This window comes from Plectropomus leopardus, chromosome 10 (genome assembly GCF_026936395.1).
Source record: "Plectropomus leopardus strain MGB_pleo_1.0 chromosome 10, ASM2693639v1, whole genome shotgun sequence".
In the NCBI taxonomy this organism is placed as follows: Eukaryota; Metazoa; Chordata; class Actinopteri; order Perciformes; family Serranidae; genus Plectropomus; species Plectropomus leopardus.
In genome coordinates this window covers 11,760,589-11,773,209 of record NC_142185.1, presented here as the reverse complement: position 1 = coordinate 11,773,209, position 12,621 = coordinate 11,760,589, and the positions used below count along the sequence as shown (strand labels likewise).

Below are 12,621 nucleotides of genomic sequence, written 5' to 3'. Positions count from 1 at the left end.
GTTCATTTTTAAGTAGTAACTTTTTGGCAAAAATGTATGTGTTTGGTAGATACTGAGCATACAACTGGATAAAGGAGACTTTGATTATACTGCAGTGCACACGTGGTGTGAGAGTTTATAAAAGAATGTTTTGATGCAGTTTTGCAGTTGTTAAAAGTATTCCTAAATAAATCAATAGATCAATATGTTCACTGTTTTAAATGGAGTCATGCGAGAAAAACAGTTTCCTTACAAATTTTAAGGAACTCAGCATGACTGATATTTACATGGTCATTTTGTGGGCGCTGTACACCTTTAATAAATAAATATTAATGCTAACAGCTTCAGTTGTGTTTTTCAGTCATTCATATGACAGATACACTCCTATTTTATTAAAGCTGTCTACGCGGGTGGTGTAAAAGCTCTTTTTTTCTTACATTATGCGTGCAAGCACACCTTTACGCTTCAAGTCTATTTTCTTCCATTTTACACATGTAACAACTGTGATGAGTTCTGAGAGATACTAAAAACACAGGTTCCCATCCTGTGTAGACACTGAAAGAGGACATAAACTGCTTCTGTGCTAATGTGCTGCCTTTTCTCTGTCAAAAGCAACACTTGTCAGCCGATTAAACCAATCCAGTAAGGTCAAGTTTAATTAATTATTTGAAATACCTAGAGATGGAAATGCCAGCAGGATGAGAAACAGAATAACATAGCCAGCCTCTACAGTATCTCTGTGTGATGTGGTATTTACTGCACAAGCGGTATTGATTCAGGTGGTTTTCCCATAGGTTCCGATGCTTTCAGCTATACCGAGCATTTGAGGAGCCAGTGAAGTCTCACATCTTCTGTGAAGTCAAAGTACTATCAAAGCTGAAGAGTGAGGTACTTCCCTACTCTGTCATGCTCACAGGACCCCACTGTCAGTCAGACACAGCCGCTCACCAAACAAGTGCCCCCACCCTGCTGTCTCGCACTGTGGGTGCCGAGAAAAGGTGTCAGATAATCTGACAGGCGAAATGAGACATCTTCATCAGATCATCAACACCCTCACAGACAGGCGCCAAAGTGTCCTGGGGGAACCCTTCTCCACTCCAAACCATCAGCTATAGACTTGAAGCGTGCATGCTCCTTTTATCAGTGTCTATATCCAGAAATATGTCTCCCATTCATTTTGGGATATACAGTCCACATTCCCTGTGGACTGTATAGACCACAACCAACTACAAAAACAAGCCTAAAAGCTTCTAAGAATAGATGATAAAAAAATAATAATTAAAAATATTGTATCAATTGTATCAAATTGTGTGTATACAGGTTTTTACAGTGCAAGTACTCATATTTACATCACTGTCAACACACCATTGATTTCCTGCTCTGCTACTTTTCTTTCTAAAATAAGTATCTGACAGTGAAACCTTACGGCACTAAATGCAGTCACCTAAGTTTTGGCCTTTGGATACCGACCCAAGCTTTGAGGTGATACTTTATACTTGTAGATTTTCAACAAGCTTTGTATCAAAACATTGTGGGTTGTAAGTGTATATAAACTAGGTAATACATCCCTCCATCTTACCAGCACCAAGATCTTTCTGCTTATTGCCAGCAAAAATCTGCCAGATGACACAAAATGTATCATTGGGTGGATTTTCGCTGGCTCTTATGCTGTTGCTGGAAACACAGATTGTTCTTCCTCATTTTTGCACACACTCCACTACAGAAAAAGGTAAGCATTAAAGCAGATAGAGTGACACCCTCCCTCTCTCAAATTCAGGCCAAACTCAAGCAGACTGAATATAAATAAATAAATATAAATAAAGATTATGTTACTGTATTCTCCATTTCTCACCTAAAATGTCTTCAGCAACATATTTTAGTGCACTGTTTAGCTGTAGTATTAGAATTTGTGAACAGTAAGTGTGTCATACTGTTTCCTGTACTATGAAAACCAGGCTGAAAAAACTGAGATGAAACGGTAAAACTAAGCAGTGCTGATCAAAAATGAACCAAGATTCTGGTACTGTGTTGGCTAATTCTGTGCTGAAATGTTTACAGGAATGAATTTGAGCTTACTGTAAACCATATTGTTTTAAGACAAGCAACATGCATTATGTCATCAAACAACAAGAGTGTTCATTGGCCACAGTGAATTCTGGAAGTTGAAGTTTTCTACCTCTTGAGGAAAAGCAAATATCACAGCCCTATCCCTCTGTTTTTTTCTGGTCATGTAGCACCAATTTCAAAAGTACTGAGTCTTTCCACTGCATAGACAACCCATTTTGACAATAAGACTTTCTTTTCAACAGTGAAATATGTATTTCAATCGTCACTTGTCCCAACATTAAAATTGTAAAAGTTGTCATTTAGAGTAACAGCCACAATCTGGTTGCAACATGCAAAAACTTTTTGATATTGTACTTTATGTAGAACTCTCGCATAAAGTGATTTCTTAATACTACAACTGCTAATTTATCTGAGAATATTTTGTTAAAATTCACTGATTGCCTTCCATGAGACATTTACTGTAACTGGATAGCTCATGGAAAGCCTAACTTATGCAAAATGTTATCCCAGGTAATCACATTCCCTACTGTACTGGAGCCAAAGCAGATGTTTCACCTCTAATTAAACACAGTGAAAACATTTGAATTAAAGACAACAGATACAGCTCTAAAACACATTTAAAGCTAGAGTTGGTAACTTTTATAAAAATAGCTTTATTACATTTGCTTAAACTGTCATTTTATCCACACAGTAGTGCATGAGACAGAGTGTGACAACATAATGTTCCCCCTCTCCCTCACATTGCCTCTAATGATATTTGCTAGAATCTACTGCAGCTAAAGGAAAACAACCAAGTGGGAGCTGAGGTGTCTCTAACGCAGCCGTTAATCATGTCAATAATGTCAATCGTGTAAATCACTGCTTGTGAACTGCAGTGGGCGGCACTTTGTTTTGGCCCGTTTGTTTTCAACACGGTGGCCGAAGCAAACGCTCATTTTACAGCTAAACAGCACACTAAACATGTTTTGGGAAATATCTGGGGTGAGATATAGGTAATGCAGGACTAGGATCTTGATTTATTTTTGATCTGCCTATTTCAAGAGCACTGATTACTGACATTACTGACACCTGTGCCATTAGAGGCACTGCGAGGAGGCAGAGGAACATGACATTTTTTCACATAATGTCTATCTCATGTGCTAATGTTTGAATATAGTGTTGAAATAATGAAAATGTATTTTTAGAAAAGTTACCACCGACAGCTTTAATGGGTTTAAACAATTTGTGAGGGTGATACAATAACATTGCAAGTAGATTGCATGTGTGGTGGGAGGACACATTTATGCTAACAGTGAGAGCACAACGTAGGGAAAATTGATCGTCCCACTTAAAATTTACATATCATGAACATATTATCTGAAAAAGGTATATAATGGTGTGTTAGAGTGATATGAGGTCGGTGAAGTGTCGAACCACCACTCAGTATAGCCCATGCATATTCCCCCTTCCTAGCTTCCATTAACACTAACACGCAGTGATTAAGGTGAGTTGTGGCTGATGAGAACTCTGATACAGACAGTAGAGCGCATGGAGTTGAGAGGTTAATACGACTGTGAGAGGAGACTGTGGGATATCCCCTGGGTTGCTTTACAGTAAATCACAGCCAACCATTAGTGGCAATCAACAGCCAAATTCAAGCATTGCCTGAAGCAGCTGTGTGAGCTAGGTATGATTAAAATAGCTTTTCCATGGGGTCCTCTATAGGATGATTTTGCTCTCTGCCAATCAGAATGGCATGTTTCCTCTGGTCATGGGGAGGGGGTTGGGAAATGATGATGAAGGGTGAACATCTCATTAACACAGAGCAATACTTTAGTGGTTGTGTCACACAGTAGTTTCAGGTGTAGTCACAAAACTTGCCAGGGAAAATTAACCCAGCAATGCTGAATGCCTTGAGGCAACACACAATTTCCAGAGAAAAGGGGGCTTGTGCAGCTCAATCAGATGCTTCTCTGATCACTGAGAGAAACATCAGAGGGTACGTAGACCAGAACACACTGATTGATTTGAGTCTGACTGCAAACATTCCAACATTTGTAGATCTTTATCAAACTCTGATATACTTTTTGTTTACCTGTCAAAATGTCACAGCTTTATCCTTGGACATCATACAGTAGCAAATACCCGTTCTTTTGCAACTGCTCACATTTTTGTTCATAATTTCTGCTATACAAAACGCTGCATTCACTATTCAATAAGGTATCGCTAGCATTATCTTTTGCTGCTCTCTCCAAAGGTACTATTTCCTCTGTATATTTAGCAGGTGGACGTTATTACAGTCACTAAATTTTACATCGTCAATGTGATTTCAAACAACAGCCATTTAAACCCACACTGACTCCATAACTATCTGACAGACTGGTTACAAAGAGCAAGGGAGATTCCAAATTAAACATAAGAAGAGGACAAGATGGTAGTTTGACTGAAAATCTGATGATGCCTCTTAAACTGAGCTCATGTTACGGGTGTTTAAGGCAGAGACCTTGGTTGGAACTAATGTTCAGCCCAGATTATCTACCAATGTGCAAGTTCATAGATCTAGTCTTAAGGTTAATTTATACACCTTTCACGTATCAAAATATATGAATCTATTTTAAACGTAAATGTGACTGTCCTCATACTTCAATGTGTCCTTTGTGATGGTCTCACAATGCAACAAACTAGGCGATGGTGGAGGAGGTTGCAGTATTGTACCTTTAAACGGTGGCAGACTTGTAGACAGTTGTTTCTACAATTGTTTTCACTAATTTCACTATATATTACTATATACTACAAATTTGTTGTATTCCACCATTATTTGAATCTCATCATCATCCCCGACAGTTGTATCTTGCTTGAACTATGCTACACTGCCTCCACAATCTCCATTGGTACTGCTCTGATTCGTCCAGACCTGTAAACTTTCAGGAAATGTGCACAATTATGGAGGGAATGAATGCAGGGTACAGACTAAAGGCTGCATCCATCTCTGTATCTCACACTGAGCATAAATGAACCCTTAAACCTCTTGAACTGCTCGTAGATACATTGGGGCAGCACCAATAAACATCAAACATTCAAATATGGTTGATATTTAGGATTTAAAAGTGATGATCGTGTTGGTTAACCTCCGCTGGCAGAGCGACTGATATGGATGGTGTAATTCCACTTTTGGCCACTATATATAATTTGCATCAGAGCTTGGTGCACTTCCTGGGGGCTTGGCCAGTATAGGGGCAGCTGACAGCATTGCCAAGCAACAGTAAACATTCTAGCTTGAGCCTAGTTTACATACTGTGTTTGACAGGCATTAAAACTGACTAAAATCTCATCTCTACTGTAGTTCTCGCTGAATAACAGCAATGGAGAATGGGTTTTGATCCCCTCTCCAAAACCATTTTCTTCATCCAGAATAATTAACTATTAACAGTACAGTAAGCTGTCACACTGCGTCAGTCTCTTTTTTTTTTCTTTTTTTTTAAAATCTGCTTCACCATGAGATCACTGGAAGTGGTGCACTTATCCTCCTTTGGTATGATGAGCTTAATAATATCCTGTAGTGTGGGCATGTTTGAGATTAGAAAGAAGAACATCTGTGAAGTTCCTCCTTATGTGTGTGATGCAACCATATTTCAAAATCAGTCAGGATTTTGAAACCGCTGTAGTCTGAGCCAGACTTTAGCAGGATGTCAATCTGATAATGGTGAACACTCATCCTCTTCTCTGTATAAAATTTCGCTTACCTGTTTCAGGATGGTGTAATTTGAGCCATCCACGCTCAGCTTCCGGATCTCGTGGTGGTCCGCCATAATGAGAAAGGGCTCTTCAGCTGAAAAAAGGAACATGTAGCGTTAGAGGGCCGGCAGGACAGACTGAAACACTGTAAATGGAGAGATGAAAAATCACCCCTGACCTGACAGAGCCTTGCATGTATTGGGGTTGCGCTCCAAGGCTTCATAGCCATCCACACACAGGCACTTAAAGGAGCCATAAGTGTTGATGCAGCGCTGGCTACAAGGAAGGACGGTATAGCATTCGTCGACATCCACACATGTCTTACCATCGTCCTTCAGGTAGAAACCAGGCCAGCACTTACACTGATGACATAAAAACACAAAAATGGTAGAGATTTAATCATGAATGTAAAAAATGCAACATGAGGCAGACATTCTGACACCCCCAATTAGCTATTAAAAAGTGAATTATAAAACATATCATTCAAGTTTTATGTTCTGACTGGAGTTGGCATGTCTGAAAGATCTTGATTTCCTTTTTTGTGTCACTGCAGCTATGTTGTAAAAGCAATGCACTTAAACAAGCTGTGCTTTTCAAGTAACTGTACGTCAATCTCAATCCATTTTTCTCAAAGTAATGCAGTTCAGAAATGAAAATGCAGCATCCAACATATATGATGACATCAAAGTCAAGATAAAGACATGCTGTTCCATGGCTCAAAAATTCCATTGCACTTCAGTGAACAGCCCCCCCTTCCAAAAATAACTCAAAGTGCTTGTATCAGCTGCTATGGACCCACAGCAAATCCCTTTCTTATCCACAGTTATAACCTTGAGGGCCTTTCTGCTGATCTCCCTGTTCAGGCCACAAATGGATGAGCTAAGGGCCTGCATTGATGTGCTCTCTGTCCAGCTCTGCCCCTGACATGACAAGGAGGAGAGGTTTTTCTGTGCTTTCAGCCAGTTTTCTGATGCAGTGAGCACCGTCTTATGGAAGAGTAGAGGAGGGGAATCCAGGGACGAAGGCATAAACTGCAGCAGTCTGACAACAGTGACGGCCACCGGAGCACTCCAGCGGACGTGGCCTTGACCTGAATTCAACCCTAACATCACATGCCGCCGTTGTCAGGCACGGCAAAATCGCCTGGCACAGTGAGGGAGCGCAGACAGTAGTTGGCATATCATTTGACCCTCCTTACAGCGTTCAAGGTTATCCAAAAAAAGGGAGAAACTAAATGTATGTATGCTCATGTTTATTGGTTTAATTATGTGCAAAGTTAGGCTTCATTATTGGCCATTAATCATTAATGTTCACACTATTATTTATGTAACCTGCACATCTCACAAAGCAAGAGCTAAGAACTGTAGTTCGGTAAAATCTATGAATTAAATGTCAGACTGTGGTGATATAGCAGCATTGAATATTACGATGCAAGTCACACTGTAGGAAGTAGGACACATTATAGCTGTGACTCATGTTTACAAATGAACACTCAGTGCTGCGGGTTCACTGAGTCTGCATTTCTAGAGCTCATAGGTTGTTCTACATATTTTCCCTATGTTTTGAAATATTTCAATGTGGTTTAAGCTTTCACTGGATACATTTCTGCTGTAAAAAGGGATCGTGCAGATATTTTGTAGTGGGTTTGGTACGGGGGACTTATCTTATAGACAGCATATTAGCTACAGTAGATGTTAGTCTGCACGCCCCCAATTTGAAGAAGCAGGCTGGAGTCTAACACAGAAGCTAAGCAATACACTGTACTGAATGGGGGTCAAAAACATATCTTAGCCACCTAAAAAAGGTCTATATCAATTAAAGTGTACACTATATTGAGAGTATTTTCACTGCTTTACCTTTCCGTCAGACAGCCTGTTTCGGCTAGAGTGCCATCAACAGCTTTAGTTCTCTATGTATCCTCTTATCAAAGCCACCCGACTCCATAGACAAAAACAGTGATTTTAGCTCACTTATCAGAGCAGCTACTGGTCTACAGTGGTTTCAGTCAGTTAGTTAGTTTGTGTTATTGTGATAAATCCGAACCAACCCTTTTTAATGCCAAAGTAACACAATAACACAAACACAATAACTGACCAAAGCAGTGGTAGACCAGCAGCTCCTGTGTTCACCAATATTGAATTGATGTTTTTATTCTGTCCTGTTGGAAATCATTGTCTGGCATCAAGGTAAAGTCATGAAAAATATTCTAAGTGAACCATACACTGAAATATGTTTGTTACTGACCCCCATTCACAGAAGCACATTGCTAAGCTAACATATTGTACTCATGCAGTCTGCTTCTCCAAACTGGGCTCATGCTTACTATCATCTACTGTATATGATATACTGTCTATGGATAAGCGCCCGATACATCTCCACTTAAAAAGATCTGAACTAAGTGAATCTGTAAATCTGAACTGAATCTGACTAAGCATAGCCAGCAAGGCATTCTTAGAAGGTATGCACTTCCATGAACTACTGAACTGTGACTAGTTCACTGGTCACTTACCTTGTATCCCACAGGAAGATCTTGGCAGTCCTGTGTGCACCCACTGACTCTGCGGTTCAAGCATTCGTTCACATCACAGTTCCTCTCATCTGACCGGTCTCCACAATCATCTCTCCCATCACAGAGATTCCCCTCGGAGATGCAGCGTCCATTGGAGCACATGAAGAAGGAGCCATTGCACAAGCTTCCTGAAAGTAGCAAGACATGACTGTCACTGGCACAATGCCCTATAATTTCCCCAACTAAAGTTGGGGAATGCTTTTTGATCTGACGACGGATCTAGACAGATTCATTTCTTTCATGAAAGCTCTCCTGGTTGTAGCACCTTTTGTTTCCGCCATATGTCCCTGCCGGTTTCCTGGGCAAGTGGTGCTGCTTGTGACACTGATGAAGAGATTCCAGTAGCGAGCCAAACAGCAGCCTTACCTGCAGCCAGACATTTGAGGTTCAGAGGCAGTTCGTCAGAGTGGTCGGGACAGTCTGCGTAGCCGTCACACTCCCACTGAGAGCTGAGAAGACAGCGGCCATCCCCGCAGCGGAATTCCTCTGATCCACAGGAGCGATAGACTGAAGACAGTGAGACAGACACTTTTTCATCAAGTTGCACCTGGGCTTAGCAATGACACAGCTTCAGTTTCCAGGGTTAACTTTGGAAGAGTTAAGAGCAAAATAAACCTTTCTATGGTCATTATTTATTTTGCTGTGAAGCAGCCTCATAGTGTACAGAGTCACTGCTGATTAACAAAGCAAGCCATCTGGAGGTATAATAGTGTGCACAGCTGCACTGGACTATATTTCAAGTACAGTATAAATGTTTCATCAGCCCAAGTCATCACAAATCAAGGCTGTGACGGAGAATTCCCCCTAGCTGAGACACCAACAATTAATTATGATCAAATAAAATCCGGGTGTCCGTATGTTAACAAGTATAATAATGTCAAATAATCCCCCGCCCCATATAAAATTCAAATGAAAAAAGCCAAATATAATATCAAATTAAATTACATTTAAGTAACCAAGAAAAAATAAACAAAATAAAAAAACAAGTATCATAATATAAAATAAAAATGTATCAGTAATATCAAATGAAAATATTTTTTTAAAATAAAAAAGCATGTATCATAACATCAACAATAACAGCAAAAAACAAGTGTCATAATATCAAAAACCAACCAACCAAACAAAACTAAATAGAAACTCAGCAGTCCAGAGAAATATGGCTTGATCTATAATAAACTAGCCATATACTCAGACATACTACAAACAAACAGATTATAGCAAAATAAATGATATATAACCCCTAAAATAGATAATATTCTATTATTTCAAACAATGTTATTGTATTTAATAATTTGGAAACTGGCTAAGGTCCAGGGAATGCAGTAGCCATATCCAACACAGTGTCCCAACACTTTTTTTTTCATGGCAAGTGTGATCCCCTACAGTGTTCATCAATCTTCTGCAAAAATAGTGACTTTTTTTGGCCCTTTGTGTAGGTTCTCTAGCAAGCTCACTAAGGCCTCATGTTTTTACTGAACTGTATTCTGGACTTTTCTTCCCTGCTGAAACTTATCAACTACCACAGAGATCCCCTTTTATTTGAGGAGGAATGAGCAAAAGTGTACAAGTTCAAACGACAGAAGTAAGATGAGTTAACTAGTGACCAATGGTGTAAGAAAACTTTTTTTTTTCAACCCAACTATGCAGTTTTCAATGATGGCATATTCATATACCACTGGTGAATAGAGAAAGAGCATGATAAATCTACTTGCCACATTCCACTGACTCATCAGATCCATCTCCACAGTCGTCATCATGGTCGCAGACGAACCTCTGGGGGATGCATGCTTTGTTGCGGCAGCGAAACGAGCTGTCATCACATGTGTTGTTGGGTGCTAATGCATCAACAGAAATGGTTTCAAAGGCTAATCAGTGAATAAATACATTTTTAGCATGGCATGCAAAACATGTAAAATGTCAACATTAGTGAGTATTATGTCACTCCTCTGGTCTCTGTGTTGTCTAATTGTTTTCCCATCGTAAGCTCTAATCAAAGAAGAAAGAGCAAAGTTTGAATGGTCCAGGAACCATTTTTGGAATTCAGATTACAATATTTAGAGAAGACTGCAATTGTGCAAAAAGAAAAAAAAAAACTTGCAAAGGAATTTAGCAAAGGCATTCAGTGGGTCTCTATGGGCTATTGTTTTGCACAAATACATTTAAAGTTCTGTGCGTAAGTGTAAGTGTAAATAAGCAAAGATTAATTCTGGGTTTCTTTTATATTTTGCAGGAAGCTACTCGAGTTTACCACAGCCAGCTGCAGAAAGTTCATCACTCCCATCAGGGCAGTCCCTTTCACCATCACAGAGCCAGCGTTTCGGAACACAGGCATACGACCCGGGGCAGCTGAACAGCCCTGGAGCACATGTCACTGAGCCTGAGAGGAAAACAGGACCACATGTTCTACTTCCAAAAGCCAAAGAATACAAATGGTCAAAAGCACCACAGAGGAGAATGAGTACAAAGGACACTGAGCAGTAGCAGATGTATTTTGTCTTGTTAGGATGGTACCTTCTGTTATCAGCAATTCCGCTAAATAAAAGTACTTAATCTGTCCTTATAGTAGATATCACAGTACATTACAACTCATAGAATAAACTTTTTGGTTATGGTTTTCAACTTAACCTTTATGACCTAAAGAAACTTTAATTTACATTGTGCAGCAGCTCCTCTCATGCAAGCTAACAAATAACGACTGTGCTGCTGCAAGTAACAATTATTTACTTGGATTCTGTAAGTCAGCAATACTCTCCGTTATCTAAGAGTTGCCCTTTAAGGCAAAAGAGAACAGCAGGAATAAAAATGGCTGCACTGAGAAACAAAGGTAAATACATAAGTTCAATTAGACATGTATAGCTAAAACGCATATCTTGTTTTTGTCAAGAATTGTGCCTGGGAAAGCTTTGGGCCATTTCATTAATATTTCCTTGACACTCCATTATAATCCAATTACACAAGAAATGTTCACAGCAATTCCTGTTTCTTTATTGTGGTTGGATCCTTTATATTTTACTCTAGAATTCATTACACACACATCTCATTTGCCCATTGAATAAGCTGTGCCTCTTGGGCCTAAGTGATGAAAAATTCTATTTGCCTCAGTGCCCACTTGAATCATCAGAAATGCCTGCGGTCTCATTTGTTGTCTCATTAAGATTGTTTCATTTCTGTCCATTCATTTCCAGCTCTGCTAGGGGAGCACATGGAGCTGTCACATGTAAAGTGGCGGATGCGACCTTTTTACACCAACAGCATATTTCTCATGACATCTGAAAGGGCACTAACCGCAGATCTGCACGCTCTCGTCCAGGCCGTCCTCGCAGTCGTTCTCCCCATCACACAGCCACTGTTTGGCGATGCACTTGTTCTTTGAGCAGGCAAACTGGTTCCACAAGCATGACGAGTCTGCAGAAGGCAGTGGAAAAGGAATTTCAATGCCATAAATCAAACAAAGTGAGGAGGAAACAACAACAAAAGCGGCATGCCCTATAGAAGGGGCAGAGTGTTTTTAATCAAAATACTACAAGTGGGCTGGCTTCTGTTTGCCCCATGGCTTGCTTGTTTTCCTCTGTAGTTTCTCTGCTTAGCAGCACGCATGAGTGAAACTGCCACACAAAAAGGACTGGAATATGTTTGTTTTTTTTCCTTTTTGTCTCACATAAGACATTTTGATGAATGCTCCCAGCTTCTGTGCGGGGAAATAAAAACAACTGAACACAAAACAAGTGTCTAGATGAAATATCTTATCAATATCAAAGCACTTAAGTATTAATTATTAAGGCTTATTTCCTGTTATCATGTTTGAAAAGAAAGTTGGCTGCTAGGGGTGACAAGAAACAGTTGGATGTTAAGAGAGCACTCCACTGATCACTGCGTAAAAGCCATTGTGTAAAATGTGGATATATTCCTAATCTGTGCTGAGTTTGTGTCACTGAGACACCCTCTCTCCCTGGGGAGTCGTTCTGTGGTCTCTTTCTCTCAGATGTCAGGCTTGGGAAAGTCTGCCAGAGCTTTGATGAGATGTTGAGAGGAGGAAGGGGGATGTGTGCTCCAGGTCACACCACAGTACAAGAAATTATGGATCAGGATGGAGGAGGGACGAGGGATCTCTCACACAGCGTTGCTTTCCTTCCTGTCAGACTTTGTACATCACACCAGCTTTACGTGCCTTGATACAATGATGGAAGATTAGGATAAGATAAACATTAAATGTCTAAATCTGGAAACTGTGATTATTCAGGCTTTCTGTATGTGATACTAAATTTGCACTTCAAATGTTGCTTTCACAGCTG

The 12,621-nt window shown here is 39.9% G+C and overlaps 1 protein-coding gene and 1 long non-coding RNA gene across 4 annotated transcripts in view; one reads left to right on the top strand and one right to left on the bottom strand.

The window, feature by feature from the left end:
* The window catches only part of LOC121949095 (low-density lipoprotein receptor-related protein 1B), a 312,361-nt gene that overhangs the window by 56,707 nt on the left and 243,033 nt on the right, over positions 1 to 12,621 (bottom strand). For all 3 annotated transcript variants that reach the window (XM_088083039.1, XM_088083040.1, XM_088083041.1), the window contains 7 exons: positions 11,615 to 11,734; positions 10,578 to 10,706; positions 10,042 to 10,164; positions 8,696 to 8,836; positions 8,270 to 8,457; positions 5,939 to 6,122; positions 5,769 to 5,854 (listed from right to left, as the gene is read on the bottom strand). In XM_088083039.1, coding sequence (XP_087939165.1) covers positions 5,769 to 5,854; positions 5,939 to 6,122; positions 8,270 to 8,457; positions 8,696 to 8,836; positions 10,042 to 10,164; positions 10,578 to 10,706; positions 11,615 to 11,734 — 971 coding nt within the window. The remainder of the gene's footprint in view (positions 1 to 5,768; positions 5,855 to 5,938; positions 6,123 to 8,269; positions 8,458 to 8,695; positions 8,837 to 10,041; positions 10,165 to 10,577; positions 10,707 to 11,614; positions 11,735 to 12,621) is intronic.
* On the top strand, positions 6,568 to 12,510 carry LOC148188486 (uncharacterized). Its single transcript, XR_015777616.1, has 3 exons — positions 6,568 to 6,996; positions 8,284 to 8,926; positions 10,560 to 12,510. It is a non-coding gene; the product is annotated as an uncharacterized LOC148188486 (long non-coding RNA).